At 43.2% G+C, this 21,618-nt stretch overlaps 3 protein-coding genes across 7 annotated transcripts in view; 1 reads left to right on the plus strand and 2 right to left on the minus strand.

Annotated features, from left to right (window-relative positions):
- Positions 1 to 11,195, minus strand: part of KIF15 (kinesin family member 15) — an 80,282-nt gene extending 69,087 nt beyond the window's left edge. For all 5 annotated transcript variants that reach the window (XR_009260989.1, XM_058727278.1, XM_058727277.1 and 2 more), the window contains exons 1-3: positions 11,090 to 11,195; positions 2,573 to 2,615; positions 1,637 to 1,820 (exon numbers count right to left, since the gene is read on the minus strand). Coding sequence is in view for 4 of the 5 variants with exons in the window: in XM_058727278.1 (XP_058583261.1) it covers positions 1,637 to 1,820; positions 2,573 to 2,615; positions 11,090 to 11,108 (246 nt within the window). In the remaining variant the exon portion in view is untranslated. The remainder of the gene's footprint in view (positions 1 to 1,636; positions 1,821 to 2,572; positions 2,616 to 11,089) is intronic.
- A 99-nt stretch (positions 11,196 to 11,294) lies between these two features.
- Positions 11,295 to 17,406, plus strand: KIAA1143 (KIAA1143 ortholog). Its single transcript, XM_058727281.1, has 3 exons — positions 11,295 to 11,477; positions 16,108 to 16,249; positions 16,933 to 17,406. Exons 1-3 carry the CDS (start codon positions 11,370 to 11,372, stop codon positions 17,145 to 17,147), a joined length of 465 nt encoding a protein of 154 aa, XP_058583264.1. The 5' UTR covers positions 11,295 to 11,369; the 3' UTR covers positions 17,148 to 17,406.
- Positions 17,407 to 20,059: 2,653 nt separating this feature from the next.
- Positions 20,060 to 21,473, minus strand: ZNF501 (zinc finger protein 501). Its single transcript, XM_058727288.1, has one exon. The coding sequence runs from the start codon at positions 21,471 to 21,473 to the stop codon at positions 20,685 to 20,687; it is 789 nt and encodes a 262-aa protein (XP_058583271.1). The 3' UTR covers positions 20,060 to 20,684.
- Between the last annotated feature and the right edge of the window lie 145 nt (positions 21,474 to 21,618).

Here is a 21,618-nt window from a genome sequence, read left to right on the forward strand (position 1 = left end):
ATCCAACTCCTAATTTCAGCTCAGGTCATGATCCCACAGTTGTGAGATCGAGCCCTGCATCAGGCTCCATGCTGGGCACAGAGCCTGCTTAAGATTCTCTCTCTCCCCCAGTCCCTCCAAAAGGAAGGAAGGAAGGAAGGAAGGAAGGAAGGAAGGAAGGAAGGAAGGAAGGAAGGAAGGAAGGGAGGGAGGGAGGGAGGGAGGGAGGGAGGGAGGGAGGAAGGAAGGAAGGAAGGAAGGGTGAGTCTGCCTGTTTTTTTACTTTTTTTCAACATGACTACTAGAAAATTTAAAATTATATAGGTGGATAACTATATATTTCCATTGACCAGCCATGTCCTAGATGAAAAAAAATCAAAGGATCCAAATGTCTCACTAAAAACAGCCATGTGTATAAAGGAATAATCAAGATCTGTGATGTCTAATACACTAGTCATTAGCCATATGTGGCTATTGAAATTCAAATTAATTAAAATTAAATAAAACTTAAAAGTCAAGTCCTTAGACGCACTAGCCACATTTCAAGTGCTCAACAGCCACATGCACTAGCATATCTGAGAAAATAAATTTTTAAAAGTTTTTTATTTTTTTAAGTTTATTTACTTATTTTGAGAGAGAGAGAGAAGGAGAGAGAGAATCCCAAGCAGGTTCTGCACTGTCAGCATGGAGCCCCATGAAGGGCTCGAACTCACCAACTGTGAGATCATGACCTGAACCCAAATCAAGAGCTAGATGCCTAAGCCACTGAGCCACCAGGCGCCCCCTAAATTTTAAATTTTATTCAATCTTAATACATTCAAACTTAAATAGCCACATATGGCTAGGGGCTACTGTAACGGACAGTGCAGATATAGAACATTTCCCTCATTACAGAAAGTTCTAATGGATGGTGCTGACTAGATCTTAACTAAACTGTCCTGAATTAGAAAACCAGTTACTGACATCATAGTAATCTTAAACCTGTTACTCTCTGCTATGGACTGAACGTGTCTTCCCCAAAGTTCCTGTGTTGAAACCCTAATCCCCAGCGCCATGGTATTTGGACTTGGGGCTTTGGGGAGGTAATCAGACCATGAGGGTGGAGCACTAGTGAGGCGAGTAGTACCCTTCTAAGAAGAGACACAAGAGAACTGCTTTTTCTCTCTCTCCACAGTGAAAAGGCAGCTGTCTAAAAGCCAGCAAGCAGGTCCTTACCAGACACTAGATCTCCTGGCCTGGATCTTAGAATTCCCATCCCCAGAACAGTGAGAAATAAATGTTTGCTGTTTAAGCCCCCCTGTTTTTGAGATTTGTTACAGCGGCCACAACTAAGATACTCTCCCTAAACTAGGAAGCTGAACCATACTTATTATCAATCACCCAACTGGCTCTGAAAAATACACCTCCACTAACCCCCATCACTGGATGGTGAGAGAAAAGTAAAGCAGGCTGATCATTCTGGTACAAAGTTTGATGAAGGAAAAAAAAACCTAGTAAAATTAAATTTAAAATATTTTAAAATCGATGACATCTAAAATATTTAATGTTTGAGCTTCCTTATCTGAGATCTATCAAACTAAAGAGACCAGAAATGAAATCCTCGCAAATCATAGAATCTTATCCAAAAGGAAAGTGAAGTTTCCAAAATTATCATTACCTGAGTGGTGTGCATGTCTGCAACATGATCAAATGTGAAGGTCTTGGGCTCAGGGTTGGAGTGCAGCCGGAGAGTGGTAGAGGAGAGCACAGACAAACATAAGTTTTGCTCTCCATCAGCTGATCCAGAACCTTCTGTAGGTGGACGAATTCGCACAAAAACTTTGATGGCATCACCTTCATTACTAAAGACAAGAAATGTACCAGCCTAAGTTTACCGGAGAAAACTAAAAAAGGATCTGAGTCCCACACTGCCTGTAATGTTTCCATACTGAGATTCCCCAACAAAGCCCCCAACCTACTCACTTACATTCACCTCTTCTAGAAGTGTCGCACGTGACTCACACCCTTTACTGATTTGCTTCACGATACTCATCATCACAAGCTTTTATGTGAAATCAACTCAAAGGAAGTTGATTCCACGGAGCTCTAAGCATTGCTTGTCTCTGATTTCCCTCTTAACAGCCATAATAAAATAGTCACCCCAAGGGAGAATTATGTTACTGATTCCATCTTTTAGCCTGGAAGGTAAGAGGATGGGGGGAGAGTTGGGGAAGAAGTGTGATGTTTCCAGATTTCCAGGTAGCTAAGAACTCAGCTTTATGCTGAAACAAGTATCCCTTACTTTGTTAAACGTTCCAAGAATACTACATCCTACATCCGCATGGGTGGGGTACCCGAGTGCCTGATTGTTGATTTCGGCTCAGGTTATGATCTCACAGTTCGTGGGATGGAGCCCCACATCAGGCTCCTCACTGACAGCACAGAGCCTGCTTAGGATTCTCTCTCTCTCCCTCTCCCTCTCTCTCTCTCTCTTTCTCCCTTCCCCTTCTCACATGCTCCCCCCCACCTTCTCTCAAAAATAAAAAAATAAACTTAAAAAAAATATATTACATCCCTAATTCTTTTGGTCTCAGTGACAATATTTTTTTCTTACCTTGGTTGGTTAGACTGACAGTTTGTCACATTGCGTAACTCAGCTAGAAAAACAGACAAGAAGTTATTACAGGCATTTTAAATTGCAGTATAGGGGCACCTGGGTGGCTCAGTTGTTTGGGTGATGGACTCTCGATTTTGGCTCAGGTCATGATCCCAGGGTTGTAGGATCGAGCCCTGCATGGGGCTTGGCACTGAGCATGGACCCTGTTTGGAATTCTCTCTCTCTGTTCACATTCCCTGCCCCCACTCACGTTCTCTCTCCCAACATAAATAAATAGACTTTAAAAAATTGCAATGTAAAATCCCATCCTTTTAAAAAAATATTTATTTGGGGGGGGGGGGGTGCACACGAGTGGGGGAGGTGCAAAGAAAGAGGGAGAGAGAATCCCAAGCAGGCTCTGTGCTGTCAGCACAGGGCTCGAAACTTACGAACCCCGAAATCATGACCTGAGCTGAAATCAAGAACTGGCCACTTAAAGGGCACGTGGGTAGCTCAGTCGGTTAAGCGTCCAACTTCGGCTCAGGTCATGATCTCTCGGTCTGTGCGTTTGAGCCCCTTATCGGGCTCTGCGCTGACAGCTCAGAGATTGGAGCTGCTTCAGATTCTGTGTCTCCCTCTCTCTCTTCCCCTCCTCCACTCACACTGTCTCTCTTTCTTTCTCTCTCAAAAATAAACATTAAAAATTAAAATTAAAAAAAAAAAAAAGAACTGGCTGCTTAACCAACTGAGCCACCCAGGTGCCCCTAAAAATCCAATTCTTATCTACCCTACTCTTCTATTGCTAACACTCCTCAGTCTCCTTGGCTCCCTGACCTTTTGACAGTGAGGCATTCTAGGGCTTAGGTCTCGATCTTCCTTCTCTTCTTTCCACATCCACTCCATTGGTAAGGACATCCAGGCTCATCGTTCTAAATGCTAAGTATGTGTTGATGAGTCCCAAATGTAAACCTTCTCCCTGGACCACTCTTTTGAGCAACAGACTCTCGCATCCAACTGCCAACCTGACATCTCCAGCTGGAGGCCCAATTGGCAACGTCTCAAATTTAAAATGTCCAAAACTGAATTTCTGATCACCCCACCCCTACCCCAAACATGCTTCTCCACCTTGATTAATGACAACTCCCATCTTTCAGTTGCTCAGGCCGAAAACCTTGGAGTTATCCCTCACCCCTTTCTTTCTCACGCTTCATATCCAACCTGTTAGCCAATCTTTGGCTCTACCTTCAAAATCCATCAAGAATCCTACAACTTCTGGTTAAATCCACTGCTATGACCACCATGACAGCAACATCACCTATTTGAGCTATTACAACAGTGTCTCTGTTTTTCTTTCTCTCACTCTCTCATTCCCCCAATTACCACCTATTTTCAATCTAGCAGGCAGAATTATTCTGCCAAAAAAGAAGCCAGAGATCAACTTCCAGCATGACTGCAAGAGGAACTATACTGACCCACTGTCCAGTGAAACTGGTAAAATAAAAAAATAAAAGCCACTTAAAGCCTCTAGAAAGAGCCATAAAGGCAAACAGCAAATGAAAAAACATCTAGTCAAGATCACTGGAATCACAAGAGAAGTGAGTGTCTGTTGAACCAAGATGGCTCCCTCCCTCCCAGCTCAATGAGTTGGGAGTCGCCACTCCAGACTTTGCAGCTAAGAACACAGGGATCCTCCTCCCCCGACTCAGTTCCTACTTGGAGGGCTTTCTTCCCAGGAGCAGGTTACCAATTTCTCATCCAGCCTCCAACCAGCTGCCTAAGTCTAAATCCCAGGTAAGTATGACTGAGAGGTGGGGGTTCCCTTCTTCCACCCAGCCTCCACTTGTGGAACGAGGCTCTACCTTGGACATAGTGTGCTGAGAACACTGGGGCCCTGACGACCCTTATTCTGGCTGGTGAGACAGTGTTTCTCCACTAGGAGAGGCAAGTCAAGAGGACCCCAGGCTGCTGCGGTGGGCACTCACATGTGCGCGCGCGCGCACACACACACACACACACACACACACACACACGCACACCCCCTCCCACTCCCAACAAACACTCAGCAACTAGACCAGAGGTGTCACTCTGAAAGAACACTGTTGTTGTTCTCACCCCCAGCTCCAGAGCCTAGGATGAGAGATTTTGCCTCAGGGGAGAGACAGACCACAAAGAGATAGTTCCAAAGGAGCTGACTTCATTTCCAACAAAGCAAGGAGAAGTTCAAGCCCAACGGCACACTCAAGAACAGTGAAGGTTGTGGGGAGAAGCAATTAGGAGGAGATTCAATATTCAAACAAAACTTGCAGGCCTATTAATTTGCAGGTGAGAACTGGGACCTAAGACAGCTGGAAGTGGCTTTACCGGGATGAGAACAAATATCAAACACAGACCTCAGAAACTTTTCCTTCAAAAGGGCAAGAATCTAATTGGACTGATTTACAAGGCAATATTCCAGGCATTGTTGGAAAACAACAGGGCAATCAGCTGGTATTCCTGAAGTTTAAGAGCTATGTGTGGTCAGGGAAAGAGAGAGAGATCCCCACCAAAACCACCAAAAGTCATCAGGGTGACTGTGGGCGTACCCAAAACTGGACTTCTCTGAGGAGCAACATCAAAGGCTTAACGTTGGGAGGGAAACAAATGTCACTAAAGCAATCCAGCCAGTTATTAAACAAACAGGCAAATAACCACCCCCAGAGGGTAGAAAGGCCAGTATCCAAAGTTGCTATAAATTTATTATCTAAGATGTTAAGTATCCAACAACAAAAAAAAAAATGACAAGGCATTCAAAGAAACAGGAAAGGATGACCCATAAACTATGAAAAACAAAAAAGAAAAAAAAGCTGGCAAGAGAAATTGCCTATGACAGCATCTAGATGTTGGGAGACCTCAAAGTCACCATTATAAACATGTTCACGTTACTGAAGAAAATCATAATTAAAGGGTTAAAGGAATGATGACAATGTCCCATCAAATAGAGAATAGCAATAGAAATTATTCTGAAAAACTGAAACTCTGAAGTCCAAAAAGTACAATAACTGAAATAAAAACTCACTAGAAGGGCTCAACAGTATATTGGAACTGGTAGAAGAAAAAATAAGCAAACTCAAAGACAGATCAACAGAGATTATACAAGCCAAAGAACAAACAGATGAAGGAAAGTGAAGCAAGCCTCAGAAAAATGTGGGACACCATTCAGCACACCAACATAGGTGTAATGGGGAGTACCAGAAGGAGAGAAAAGCTAAATAGCAGGGAAAAATTTTCAAAGTATTTTAAAGCCAAAGACTTCTCAAACTCATTGAAAAAACAACATATACCTCCAGGAGGTTCAATGAATTCCAAACAGGATAAACACAGTGATCCACAAACAGACACATTATCATAAAAATGGTGAAGGCCAAAGAGAAGGAGAAAATCTTGAAAGCAGCAAGAGAAAAACAACTTGTTACTTACAAGCGAACCCAGTTACATTACCAGCTGACGTCTCAACATAACCGATGGAGGCCAGAAGGCATCTCAGAGAGAATTTGCTGCTAGCAGACCCATGTTTCAAGAGATGGTAAAGGTGGGGCGCCTGGGTGGCTCAGTTGGTTAAGTGTCCCACTCCTGGTTTCAGTTCATGTCATGATCTCACGGTTCTTGGGTCACAGTTCTAAATGCTAAGTGTATGTTGACGAGTCCCAAATTTAAACCTTCTCACTGGACCACTCTCTTGAGCACCAGATTCTCACATCTAACTGCCTACTTGACATATCCACATCAATATCAAAAAAAGGGGGTGAGAGGGAATAGAACTACATAGGAGTAAGGTTTATATCATTGGAATTAAGCTAGTATAAACCCAAAGCTAATTCTGATAAAATGTGCATGTTAGGGGCACCTGGGGGGCTCAGTCAAACATCCAACTCTTGATCCTCACTCAGTACTTGATCTCAGGGTGGTGAGTTCAAGGCCTGCATTGGGCTCCACACTGGGCATGAAGCCTACCTTAAATTAATTAGAATGTTAGGATATGCATTTAAACTTTTAAAAAGCTTTAAAAAAAATCAGTAAAGGAAGAACAGAGGAACATAAAAGATGTAAGATGCGTAGAAAACAAGAAGTAAAATGGCAGATGTAAATCCAACTGTACCAATAACAACATGCCAATGGATTAAATAACCCAATTAAAAGGCAGAGACTGTCAGACTAATGAAAACATGCTCCAACTATATACTATCTACAGCAAACACACTTTAGATTCAAAGATAAAAATACACTGAAAGTAAAAGAATTAAAAACGGTATCTCACCTAAACCAAAATTGGACAAAACAACAACAAATGTTGAGAAAAAGATAAATGAGATAAAGAGGGACATTTTATAGGGGCAGCAGGGTGGCTCAGTTGGTTAAGCATCTGACTTTTCAGCTCAGGCCATGATCTCGAGGTTCGGGAGTTCCAGCCCCGCGTGGGGCTCTGTGCTGACATCTCAGAGCCTGCAGCCTGCTTCAGATTCTGTCTCCCTCTCTCTCTGCCTCTCCCTGCTCACACTCTGTCTCTCTCTCAAAAATAAAACATTAAAAAAAAATTTTTAAAGAGGGACATTTTATAATGATACAAAGGTCAACCTCTCAGGATAATACAAATACAAACATATATTCACCTAATATCAGATCACCAAAATACACAAAGTGAAAACTGACAGAAGAGTAGGGAGAAATAGACAATTCAACAACAACAGCTGGAGATTTCAATATGCCACTCTGAATTATGAAGAAAAGAGTAGATGTTACTTGGGGCTGGGGGTGGGGGGATAAGGAGGTGGGAAGGGTGAGGACTGAAGGTATGAGATTTCTTTGAGGTGACCAAAATGTCCTAATGGACGATGCTGATAGTTCCACATTATCTGTGAATATACTAAAAACCGTTTTACACTTTATAGGTGTGGATTGTATTGTATCTGACTTACATCTCAAACTGTTAAAAAAAAAAAAAAGTCAGACATCAGTACTAAATACAATGAAGGATCTGGTTCTAGAGAAAAACTATGAAAGTAGATTATTGGACAATGGATAAAAGTAAGATACGGACTGTGGATTAGACAAGAGTGCTATATCAATGTAAACTTTCTTGATAACTGCAATGTGATTAGTCAACAGAATATACCTGTTTTTAGAAATCACTCACTGATAAAGTATACATATTTACTCACTGGTAAAGGTATATCATGTCCCCATTTTACTCTCAAATGGCTCATAAAAAATACGTATACATACACACACACACAATTGGGAGGGTAAGAGAGGAGGGAGAAAGAATGATAAAGCAGATGTGGCAAAATGGAAAGTGGTCACTATGGGTAAAGAATATTATGCAAGATTTCTTTGTACTACTCTCACAATTTTTCCATAAATTATAGCAAAATTAAAAGTTATTTTTTATTATTTTTTCTTTTTTTTTTTAAAGCTGCTATTCTTGTAGATGTCTTTTTTTTTTTTTTTTAATGTTTATTTATTTTGAGAGAGAGACAGAGGATGAGTTGGGGAAGAGGAGAGAGAAAGGGAAACACAGAATACGAAGCACACTCCAGGTTCTGAGCTGTCGGCACAGAGCCTGACGGGGGGCTCGAACCCACAAACCATGAGATCATGACCTAAGCCGAAGTCAAACACCTAACTGACAGAGCCACCCAGGCGCCTCTAAAAGTTATTTTTTAGGGGCGCCTGGGTGGCTCCATCGGTTGAGCATCCAACAGGCTCAGGTCATGATCTCACATTTCGTGGGCTTGAGCCCCATGTCGGGCTCTGTGTTGACAGCTCAGAGCCTGGAAGTTGCTTCAGATTCTGTGTCTCCCTCTCTCTCTGCCCCTCCTCCACTCTCTCTCTCTCTCCCTCAAAAATAAATACAACGTTAAAAAAAAGTAAAAACAAAAATACAAAACTCTGCAGTGGTTGTCCATCTCAGTTGGAGTAGGCAAAGTTCTTAAAACAGCCTACAGGACCGGACATGATCTAGGGCCCCTGCCTCCCCCGTCACCACCTCCACAACTCATTTCCTATTGCACTCCTTGCTCCAGTACAACCAAACTAGATTTCTTGTTATTTCTAGAACATGCCACCCTTTGGGACCTTTACACGTGTTGTACCTTCTGCCTGTAACATTTTGGGGGGGATTTACTCAAGTATTGTGTTCTCAAGTATTGACTTTGGGGATTTACTCAAGTATTTAGTCAAGTATGGGTCAAGTATTCCATGACCTTGAATTATGGGAAACACCAGCTTATCTCCATACACACCCACCCAATTATCTATCACTCTAACTCCCCTTCTGGGGCCTGTTTTCCCTCAAGGGACTTACAGTCATCAAAATATATATTAGTTTACTCTCTTTCTCTTCCAAATGAACTGTAAAGCATTATCTAGAGCAGTGCCTGACACACTGTGAACACTCAATAAACTTTGAATAAATAAATACTAGGACATCAGTTTAAAAAAAAAAAAACACCTTAATTTCTATTCTTCCTATTCTGCTTATTTCTTTTTTTTTTTTTAATTTTTTTTTTCAACGTTTTTTATTTATTTTTGGGACAGAGAGAGACAGAGCATGAACGGGGGAGGGGCAGAGAAAGAGGGAGACACAGAATCGGAAACAGGCTCCAGGCTCCGAGCCATCAGCCCAGAGCCTGACGCGGGGCTCGAACTCACAGACCGCGAGATCGTGACCTGGCTGAAGTCGGACGCTTAACCGACTGCGCCACCCAGGCGCCCCTGCTTATTTCTATTCTTAATTTCTTTTTTTAATTTTTTTAATGTTTATTTATTTTTGAGACAGAGAGACAGAGCACGAATGGGGGAGGGGCAGAGAGAGAGGGAGACACAGAATCGGAAGCAGGCTCCAGGCTCTGAGCCATCAGCCCAAAGCCCGATGCGGGGCTCGAACTCACGGACCGCGAGATCGTGACCTGAGCTGAAGTCGGACGTTTAACCGACTGAGCCACCCAGGCGCCCCTATTCTTAATTTCATAGCACAGAAGCTCAAAGTAAATATTCACACAGAACAACTGTTCTGGAAACTACCCTTGGCAGCTATATCCCCTCAAGCAGATGAAGATCTGTGAAGTGGGAAATACACCAGATTGCCCAGTTGCCCACCTGCCCTTCCTTCGCAGCTTCTCCAAGAGTTGGCAGCAAAGAAATAGTCCCTGTGTAGCTTTGGCAAAAGTAACAGTGGTGGGGAGCATTGCCTGAGTTCCCCAAGTCCTGCTCCAGATCTCTGGACTGCTGGGAATGCAAGCAGCACTTGGGATGTCCTCAACCTTGACGTTGTTAAGGGACTTCAAGGAACATAAGCGTTTCCCATGGAAATCACCATTTTCACACAAGAGAGCTGTGAATACCCTTGTTCCCATGACTTACAGATAGGTCAGAGTCCTTTCATAGACAGTGACACACAGATGTCACTTTCCATTATGTAAACAGATGCTCTAATTTTATCACAGGTTATCAACTCTCTCGTTTGAGTCCAGATTTACAGAATACCATGGTTGTGCAGAACGCACACTCAACATTCACTCCACAAATGAACCAATGTGCGCGCTAATATTCCCTGAATACTGAAAATGACAAGAGAAACATTTCAGATGGAAAAACAGAGCACACTGTGATGACCTAAAAAGTTAACGAAAACAACAAATCCACCAGAAAACAATTACAACTGACAGCTGCAAGCGTTAATGTTGTTGGAAGTCTCATCAACGACCACAAATTCAGTTTCTTCAATCTTCTAACATCGGCCTCTCCTCATTACCATTCATACCACTCACCAAGATCCATCGAATTAACTCAAAATCTAATCCTTAAAGGATTAGGCAATGTAAGACATGGGGCACGTACACGAGAACGCCAAAGGACGAAGAAATTAGTGAAAACAGGAGGGTTTATCAAAATCGGCAGTGCTCCTCTCCAAAGTTAAAAGGAAGAAACGGAACGGGTCCCCTTGAGAAGAAAAGAGGAATTTGTGATAATAGAAAGACATCCTGTGCTTATCTGAACTTGTACAGCAGGCCCTCCAGAAGGCAAAGACGTGCTTGGAGCATGAAAAGTTCTCCCATTCAGGACAGTCAGTAACGTGGAAACACGCAGAAGGTGGTGAGAGCCTGGGCCGACCTCAGGCAAGGATACTTAGAGACAGCCCCGGTCGGGACACGGGAATAGGGCAGCGACGAAACGACAGAACCGAGAACGGGAAGGAAGAACCAGCAGGTCGCTGGACGTCAAGCTCCTGGAGGACTCTCCGGTTCCCTGCTCAGCCCAAGCGCCTAGAACTGTGCCTGGCTTGTGGCGTGGGCCCAATACACAGAGACAAGGGAAGATAGCTGTTCGAGCCGCGTTTTGACTGCGGGTCCGAGAGAGGTCCCAAACGCCCCGCGACGCTAGGTCCGCTTCTGCCCTTCACGCCCAGCCGGGAACCCTGCGGGCGGCTGGGGCTTGCCGTCCTGCACAGTTGCATTTGGGGGCGGAGACAGGGTCACGAAGCCGGAGCTCCTTACTTACTTTTGCAGCCGGGCGCCATGGCTCCCTCACGCCTCGATCCCAAGACCAATGCAGCGGATACCCCCACCTCCAGCCGCGCAGCGCGCCGGGATTCCGAACGCTCAAGATGGCCGCAAATTTGAATTTGGCGCTCCGGTCGGACGTTGACGCCAGCAAGGGGGCTGCCATGTTGCCCGGCCTCCGGTCAGGGGGCGGGGACTTCGTGACGTCACGAGCAGGCGCCATAACCAATGTACACTCTCAAGCGGGCCCAGGGAACCTGTCTTTTCCCGGGACAGCCATGAGCAAGCGGAACCAGGTTTCGTACGTGCGGCCAGCCGAGCCGGCGTTCCTGGCCCGCTTCAAAGAGAGGGTCGGCTACAAAGAAGGGCCCACCGTGGAGACCAAGGTGAGCCCAGGGCAGTTGCGTTACCGGAGAAACGCTGCCCTCCCGCTACTTCCGGCTTCTGCCTGGACTTGAAGGCCTGCCTGGCAGTGACGGGTCCCTCCCCTCACCTGCGCCCAGCCCCTAATCTGGGTGGGCTTCAGTCCCCAGGCTGGTCCTCTTCAAACTACTACAGCCTCTTATACCCAGGAAGATATTTGTCGTTTTTCGTAGTGCTGTTGTATTCTTGAAAATGACTGGACCCAGGTAAAGCGCCTCGTCCTTGGTAGATGGTTAAGAAAGATCACTTTTCTCTCTCTTACTTGCTTATCCCAAAACCTGTAGTTAGCAGGATGGGTGGTAGCGTAGTCTCGTTTTCCAGATAAAGTTACTGAAGGCCGCTCGATCAAATGACCTGATGTCCTAGACCTGGAGTCTGGATCTTTGGAAGAATGCCCTGGATCTATTGTTATGCTTTATTGTTTAACAACCACACCTCCCTCCTCCTCCCCACCAAAAGTATGTTTAAGAATATTTTGGATCTAAGTAGAAGAGGAGCTTTAGGAAAGAGCAGTCCCTCTATAGTTTAAGGATAGAGATCAGTGGGAGTCAACTTCTGAGCCCTCCCAGGCTTCAGCCCTAACTGGTTCACGCCAAAACCTGCCCTATCTCTTTCAGTAGGAAGAGACTATTATGCTTAGGGGATGTGTGGAGAAATAAAGAATTTACTTAGCACTCTGTGTCTAGCACTTTCACTAATACCCGCCCCTCAAGTCACTTAAGAGTTTAGTAAAGGAAACAAGATTGACTTGTGTGAAATTACTCAATCCAATGAGAATATGCTAAGTCCAGGCATTGTGAAAGAAAATGAAAGAACACAGAGATGTATCTCCAAAATACCATATTCTTTTAAAACCTTCTTCGCAAAAAAAAAAAAAAAAAAAAAAAGAGGTTAGAGTGGGAGAGAGCCAAAGCATAAGAGACTGTTAAAAACTGAGAATAAACTGAGGGTTGATGGGGGGTGGGAGGGAGGGTAAGGTGGGTGATGGGTATTGAGGAGGGCACCTTTTGGGATGAGCACTGGGTGTTGTATGGAAACCAATTTGACAGTAAATTTCATATATTAAATAAATAAATAAACATTTAAAAAAATAATAAAAAATAAAAATTAATTAATTAATTAATTAAAAAAAACCAAAACCTTCTTTGCTGCTTCGTCTCTGCCTTCACAGGTCACCACCTCTGTGAACCTCTTCAAAGCTCCTACAAATACTTTTCCTCTGTTCACTTTGTCCATATCTGTGATATTCATCTTTTTGCATTGCAACTACTTGCTTTCCTGTGATTGTCACCACTAAATCAAACTCTCTGAGTTAGTATCTTAATCTTTCTGTATTTTCCTAGCACCTGGCACAGTGCCTGGACCAAATAGTAGGTGACCAGTTCTATTGACTGTGCTTATCATCAGGCAAGGCTTCAAGAGGAAGGGATACTTAGATTGAATCTTGAGCATGGGTAGGTCAGCAGGTAGAGATGGAAGGAAGGGTGGATAAAGTTGTAAAGATGGTGAGTGAGCGGGGCATCTGGCTGACTCAGTCAGTGGAGCATGCGACTCTTGATCTCAGGGTTGTAGGTTCGAGCCCCGTGTTGGGTGTAGAGATGACTTAAAAGCAAAATCTTTAAAAAAAAAAAAAAATGGTAAAGCATGGACTGTGTGATTGAGGAACCGGTTGGAGAGAAAGCCATATGGACTATTCATTTGGCAACAAGGAGCCATTTTTGGTTAGAGAGAATTTGATCAGGGAGTGACGGATCCCCAGGACCAAAAATGGTGATGATGACACAAAGGATGAGATTTGAGAAAAGAGATATGGATTCATCAATGAGGAGACTATGAAACCTAATTTTATAGTTTGCTTGAAGTCCTTGTGATGATCATGTGTGTGTAGTTAACACCCTGAAGATTCTAGCTGGGAATGCTGTTTTAGGAGAACCTGGGGTGGGGGTGGTACTTTCCAACTCATATCAGTGACTTAAACTTATGCAAGAGACTTTTCCACAGACAAATACCCCTATGTTTCTGTGTTTGAGAAACCAACTGCACTCTTAATCAGGTTGGCAATATAATCATCAATCTAGTCATCTAGTCAATCTAGTAATCTAGTTAACAAAAAGAAGAGTTTCATGGGAAATCATTATATAGTCAAGTTAAATTACCTTATTCACCTTCTTGAGAGTCAATTCAGGAGTGGCTTTGAACAACCACTGTTTCTTTAACCATTTCTCTTATTTTCCAGCCAGTCGTATAAACAAAAAGAGAAGTCAGAATTAATGATTCTCAATCTAATAAACACCAGGAATTTTTTTAAAGATTTTATTTCTAAGTAACCTCTGCACCCATTGTGGGACTTGAACTCACAACCTCAAGATTAAGAGTCGCATACTCCACCTATTGAAGCAGCCAGGCACCCCAGGATTTATTTTATTTCACTGTCCCATTTCCTTGGTTAAAAATACTTACTGGGGCTCCTGGGTGGCTCAGTTGGTTAAGCATCTGACTTGGGCTCAGGTCATGATCTCACAGTTCATGAGTTTTGAGCCCCACATCGGGCTCTGTGCTCAGAGCGTGGAGCCTGCTTCGGATTCTATGTCTCCCTCTCTCTGTCCCTCCCCTGCTCGTGCTCCGTCTCTCTCTCTCTCTCAAAAATAAATAAACATTTAAAAATTTTAGTACTAATTACCTACTAGTTTGTGATCATTTATTGGAAACTTTCAGAAAAAAATAATGCAAAACTAATGAATAATCAGTGAACTAACATGGATGTTATTAAAGAGAATGCACTTGTGAAGTGATCGAGCAGATTTGGGATGTAGACAAAATGAGCGAATTTGCCTGTAACTTGCCGGCCAGGGCTTTCAGGTTCATCATTTTTCATCCTATGAGTCATTCACGAATAGATCAACAAATACTTCTTGAGCCCCTGCTGTTTGCCAGGCTCTGAGCCTCTAGAACGTCAAAGGAACTCACCTAGCAGAACCAGATAGAAAAATATTGGCAACTCAGTATGGTACATGCACCCTATGAGCTATGCACAGTGTGAGAAGGAAGACGAGGTGAGATCAGGAAAGTACTTCTAAAGAATCTAAGTCTAGAAGGCAGCTTGAGCAGGTATACATCAGGGGCAGTGGGGCTTTCTAGGCACTAGGAACTGGTTCAGAGATAGGGGAGGCAAAGGAGCTAATATGGTCATGTGTCTGCAGTCCTCCAACCCGGCTGGAGTCCAGAGGCCATGAGTGTGGTGTAGGAGAAAGCTCTGTTTCTAGGCCAGGTGCCGTAGGGCTTTGTTGCCTTGTCTAGGAGACAAGGAAGGCTCTGTGAGAGGTGCAGTAACAAGTTATTTGAATAATGTGCGGTGCATGCACATACCTTTCAACCCAGCAACTCCACTTCCAGGAATTTATCTTACACATGAGTTCACAAAATTGAACAAAAATAAGTGCATAGTAGAAAAAGTAAATAAAAATGTGTGCATAGTGGAAAAAACTAGAGACAACCAAAATTTTTACGTACAGGGTACTGGTCAAATAAACCATGAGATGACCATATATATAATTAAATACTAGGCAGTGGTTTTTAAAATACAGAATTTCATATTAACAGATAATTCCAAGGTGCTATACAAAGATTATTTTTGAGTAAAAAAGTTGGGGTGCAGGGTGCCTGAGCGGCTCAGTTGGTTAAGCATCCGACTCTTGGTTTCAGTTCAGGTTATGATCTCACGGTTCAGGAGTTCAAGCCCCGGGTCAGGCTCTGCACTGACGGTACAGAGCCGGCTTGGGATTCTCTCTCTCCCTCTCTGCCCCCTACCCCACATGCACGCGTGCGTGAGCTCTCTCTCCTCTCCCTCTCTCTCTCTCAAATAAACTTAAAAAAAAAGAAGTTGGAGGAGTGGGGCTTTTATGGTAGCTGACATTTTTTGAAAATGAATCAACTGACCCAAGGTTACCACTTGTAATGTGTATAGTGAGTACATGTTTTCTGCTGGTATTCTCTGTACTTTGATGTTTGGGAAATTTCATAAAGAAAAGAAATCAAGTCCCATAGTATGTACAGTCTTCTTTTTGCATACAGAATGTTTTCCATACTTCCATATTTTTATACACTTAGGAAATGGCTGTAGGATACCCACCTGACTGAAGCTGTCAGACGGGAGGAGAGATAGTCAGAGGTGGAAGAACACCTTTTACTTGCTGCCTTCTGTACTTCGGCGTTGATTATTTTTTGTCTAACTTTGAGAAGAGATGGAAGTGAAAACAGTTGGTGAAGAGCAGACAGAATTGATGTGGTTCAGCACTGCCCCGAGTTGGCTGGGTGGGCAGTACTTGAAGCAGAGGGCCCCTGACACTGGGAACCGTGAGCTGGGGTCCTGCTGAGATGCAAATTAATCCCTGTGGGGCAGGCACTTCAGGGTAACTGGCAGGTGGATCTCTTCCCTAGTGTGGCAGGGTTAGGCTCTTAAGAGTTACTTGGAAATTCACTGCCAAATACATTTTGTCAATAAAGTTACCCTTCTCCCTTAGTAATCACGGTGTCTCATGGTTGTGTTTGGTTCAAGGTCAGACGTCTGCACGTGGTGTTTGTGTTTTCCCCTAGAGAATCCAGCTTCAGCTCCCAGAAGATGGTGATCACAGTGACAGAGAAGATGAACAGCCCCAAGTGGTGATTTTAAAAAAGGGAGACCTGTCAGCTGAAGAAGTCATGAAAATTAAAGCAGAAATAAAGGCTGCCAAGGCAGGTATGTCTGGAAGTAATCTGATTTTTTTTTTCTAACAATTTAAGGAGCCTGACATACGAAACTATCTTATGTAATAGTATGGTATGTTTGAAGGAGACGGTCCTAGGTTCCCACTTCAGCTGTAACACTCACCAGATGTGTGATCGTGAACAAGGTATTTCACCTCTCAGCCTCAGTTCCCTCATCAGTAAAATGGAGACAATAATGATTGGTACCTACTTTATTGGGTTGTTAATAGGATAAATGCAAATTTAAATAAAAACATCCTGTTTTAAAAAAAAAAAGTGGTTAGGTTTACAAATTAGTCAACAGAGGTGTATTTATTTAATCAGTGCCCGAACTGCGGTACGCTACATGGTATGTTTTTCATTATTCCTAAATATTAATTACATTGCTTTAAGGAAAAATGCTAGAGTTCAAAACAATCGCTTTTCAAAACACTTCAAAATACAGCCAGATTATAACTAATTGGGGACTGGCAATGTTATGGAATACTTCACAGGAAGTGAGTTTTTATTAAGTGACTGCCCATCTTGTGGGTACGTAGCTAGAAGCAGTGGAGAAGACCAGATCGAATGGACTCAGGACATCTTTAAATACCATCTGAGATTTTTCTTGCCATTTGACTCTCCAATAAAGGCAAAATGAGAGAAGAAAGTTCTTTAACTTTGTCTTTGCTGCAGATGAAGAGCCGGCTATTGCTGATGGAAGAATCATGTATCGAAAACCAGTCAAGCGTTCCTCAGATGAAAAATATTCAGGTCTAACAGCAAGCTCAAAAAAGAAAAAGGCAAATGAAGGTCAAATAAATAAGCAGGACTCCGTTAAAAAGAACTCACAAAAGCAAATCAAGAACAGTTCCCTCCTTTCTTTTGACAATGAAGATGAAACTGAATAAGTGTAAATATTTTGGACTTGGTCTTCCTTTAGAGTATACGGGGTATTTTTTAAAATGGCATCTTTTTCCTATTTAAAGATAATACAAGTTCATTACAGAAAATTTAGAAAATTCGGAAAAAATGTATGATAAAAACCTTGTTTATCAATACCCCTTTGACATGATGCAAACTCTGTAGATATTACCAACTATTAACATTTTGGAACTTCCATGTGTGGGGCATGTATGTGTGTATGTAAATTATATTTTTTAAACAAAACTGGGATTATGTTGTGCATATTAATCTGTCCTGCTTGTTACATGTCGTTATGAGTGTTTTTCCTGATCAGTAAAATTCAAAAACTTAACATAATTGCTATTGAGAATTTTGTCATCTAATGATTTTGTCATTAAATGACAAAATCTTCAGTATCTTCATGAGCAGAAGCCCACTTCGGATGAGGAAGATGATAATGTGGCTAGTTAAGAATACTTCCCCAGCTCCTGCCAAAGGTAGCCGTATAACAGCCCTGGCAATTTTAGAGATAGAAGTGGGTCTTGTACAGTTGAGGACCTAATACAAGTGATCTTGATACAAGTGAGGATCTAATATATAACATGGTAACTATAGTTGATAACAGTATAAAAGCAGGAAGAGGCACTTGGGTGGCTCATTCAGTTAAGCGTCCAACTTTGGCTCAGGTCATGATCTTCACGGCTCATGAGTTTGAGCCCCGCCTCAGGCTCTTGGCTGTCAGCACAGAGCCTGCTTTGGATCCTCTGTCTCTCTCTGCTCCTCCCCCGCTCATGCTCTCTCTTGTGCGCTCTCTCTCTCTCTCAAAAATAAACATTAAAGGGACGCCTGAGGGGCTCAGTCGGTTAAGCTTCCTACTTCAGCACAGGTCACGATCTCATGGTTTGTGAGTTCGAGCCCTGCATCGGGCTCTGTGCTGACAGCTCAGAGCCTGGAGCCTGCCTCGCATTCTGTGCCTCCTTCTCTCTCTGCCCCTCCCCCACTTGTGCTCTGTCTGTGTCTCTCAAAAATAAAGGTAAAAAAAATTGTTAAAAAAGATAAAAAATAAACATTAAAAGAAAAGAGAGAGATATAAGTGAAGTCTACTTAATAAAGCCTCCAGGTGTTTGATACAAAAAAGATTTGGCAAGCATGAACCTTCGTCCTAGCTACATACCGTCAGGAGCACATACATGGAACGTAGCAAGAGCAGAGCCATTTTCTGGCCTAAGGAAGGCAGACCTTTGCTCTGGGTGGTACAGTGGAAAGACTCAAGGCACTTGGGTCTTGGCAGCATGCCTGGAGGAGCTGCTACAGCAGCCACGGACTGCCAGCCTCTGGACTCGTTAACACGTGAGAAGAATAAACCGAAAGTTGTCGCTCAGTGGTACCTCCTGCTGACACCTGAGAACTCCACGCCTCCTGCCCTTCCTGTTCCCTTAAGAGGCCTCCTTTCCTGTTGTGCTCCGAGAATTCGTTACCTTTAAAAATAAAAGTCAGTTATTTTATGAGCAAAATGGATTTACTTGAACACGGTAGACGGTTGCAATTCGGGACATGCAAGCTACTATAAAACCATAGGCAAGTCAGGAGAACAAAGGAGAGGATGGCTCTTTTACAGAGGAAAGGGGGAATTGGGAGGAGCTGTTATAAACAAAATTCCTTTAACTACACTGGGTGTTTCAAGTGTAATGGCTTTTCATTGGCTGAGCTGTGACGTCTCCTGGGCTGGGCTGTTCCCTGGGCGGGGATTAGTAGAGTAGGCTTCTTCCCTGTTAGGAATGCCAGGTATGGCTCTTTCTTTTGGTTCTGCAAAGGTGCGAGGTGTGAGGTGTGGTATGTGTGAGCTCCCCCTTCTGGCCTCCCAACTCCCATTTTAAATGAGGTTTTCTTTATTCAGTTTCACAAATTCCAAGCAAGCACAGCCACATACTAATCAACATGCTATTTCCACCCCTCTTTATTTTCATAGAACTTCTCCTCACCACTCCCCAACCAAACGAAAGTCCCACAACACGAGTTTTTATTCAGTTAGAGTCAGCAAGGCTTTCCTTTTCATGGAAAAGAGAAGTCTAGAGCTTACAGTGACATAAGGTCCAATAGTGAGGGTAACAAAATCTAAAGAAGGCGCTTCAGGGGACCCAGAAATCCACTGCACAATGTCCACTCAAATACCAATAATTTCTTTTTTCTCTAAATCTGAATTTTCCCAAGGGTAAACTAGTCTTATATTGTATTCTCCTATTTAAATCTAGACATAGTTTAAATAACCTTCTGTAGATTAAGCATGAAATCATAGCCCAATTTCAAGAATGTTAAGGGGCACCCGACTGGCTCAGTCAGAAAAGCACGTGACTCTTGGTCTTGGGGTTATGAGTTTGAACTCCATGTTGAGTATAGATATTAATTTAAAAAAAAAAAAAAACAAAAAAAAACGAAATCAAGAATGCTCTTAAAAAATATACCGAAGGGTGCCTGGGTGGCTCGGTCGGTTCAGCATCTGACTTCAGCTCAGGTCATGTTCTCAGTTTGTGAGTTCAAGCCCCAAGTGTGCTGACAGCTCAGAGCCTGGAGCCTGCTTTGGATTCTGTGTGTCCCTCTGCCCTTCCCCCACTTGCACATGCGCGCTCTCTCTCTCTCTCTCGCAAAAATAAACATTGAAAGTACATCAAGAGGGGCGCCTGGGTGGCGCAGTCGGTTAAGCGTCCGACTTCAGCCAGGTCACGATCTCGCGGTCCGTGAGTTCGAGCCCCGCGTCGGGCTCTGGGCCGATGGCTTGGAGCCTGGAGCCTGTTTCCGATTCTGTGTCTCCCTCTCTCTCTGCCCCTCCCCCGTTCATGCTCTGTCTCTCTCTGTCCCAAAAATAATAAAAAAAAAAAAAAAAAAAAAAAAAACGTTGGAAAGTACATCAAGAACCAAAAACAGTAATGCTGAACATTGCTTGTTTTCAGTAGCCAGATTTAAATATTTTTGGAACATCTATAACTCAAAACCAATTAATGGCAGTTATTTATTACATACAACTCATTTTATTCTCAAGATAACCCTAGTAGGGGCGCCTGGGTGGCTCAGTCGGTTAAGCGGCCGACTTCGGCTCAGGTCATGATCTCGCGGTCCGTGAGTTTGAGCCCCGCATCGGGCTCTGTGCTGACAGCTCAGAGCCTGGAGCCTGTTTCAGATTCTGTGTCTCCCTCTCTCTGAGCCTCCCCCATTCATGCTGTGTCTCTCTCTGTCTCAAAAATAAATAAACGTTAAAAAAAAAAAAAGTTTTAAAGATAACCCTAGTAAATATCGTCATTATTCTTTTGAGGAGGATGGGGAAAGCAGGCTCAGAATCAGGTCGTACACCCATTATGTGGCAGAGAAGGCATCAAACTCAAGACTCTCTAATTCTGATCTATTTTCTTAACTTTCAGGACACACTGCCTCTTGCTCAACATATAGAACATTCATCCCAGCTGAAGACTTAGTCTTCAATATCTAAGAATTTGGGGGGGGGGTGGCATTTGCATACAAATCTTTCCACATGGGTTATATCCCAAGTTTTATTCTCCAGCATGAAGCCTCTGGTGTCGAACAAGTGCTGAGCTGTGCCTGAAGGATTTCCCACATTCAACACACTCATAAGGTTTTTCTCCAGTATGGATTCTGTAATGTTCACTAAGGTGTGCTTGCTTGCGGAAAGTTTTTTCACACTCACTACACTTATAAAGTTTCTCTCCAGTGTGAGTTCTCTCATGTTCAACGAGGGAAGAGTTCTGAGTGAAGGCTTTGCCACACTCAGTACATGTGTAGGGCTTCTCTCCTGAATGAATTCTCTGATGCTGCATGAGGCATGCACTCTGATTAAAGGCTTTCCCACATTCATTACACTTATAAGGTTTAACTCCAGAGTGACTTCTCTGATGACGAGTAAGGCAAATGCTCTGACTGAAGGCTTTGCCACATTCAGTGCATTTATAAGGTTTCTCTCCAGTATGAACGCGCAGATGTTTGATAAGGGAAGGGCTCTGACAAAAAGCTTTGCCACATTCAGTGCATTTATAGGGTTTCTCTCCAGTATGAATTCTCAGATGCTGAACAAGGATTGCTTTTGTTTGAAAGGCTTTCTCACATTCATTACATTTATAAGGTTTCTCTCCTGTGTGAATTCTCAAATGTTGAGTAAGATTTGACTGTTTACGGAAACAAGTTCCACATTCACTACATACATAGGGCTTCTCTCCCGTGTGAATCCTCTGGTGCTGAGTAAGAGACGACCTCTGAGTAAAGAATTTCCCACATTCACTACACCTTGAAGGCTTCTTCTGCATGTTAAGTTTCTGATGGTTCATTTGCAGTGAAATTTGGCGGGCATTCGTGCTGCTTGTAACGCACTCAAGGAACGTCTGTCCAATAGGTGCGGTTTACGGGAAACTGTCTCTCAAGTTCGTGATACTTACAAGGTACATTCTCAAAGATGACTATGGTTACAGTAAC

This window comes from Neofelis nebulosa, chromosome 4, assembly GCF_028018385.1.
Source record: "Neofelis nebulosa isolate mNeoNeb1 chromosome 4, mNeoNeb1.pri, whole genome shotgun sequence".
NCBI lineage: Eukaryota > Metazoa > Chordata > Mammalia > Carnivora > Felidae > Neofelis > Neofelis nebulosa.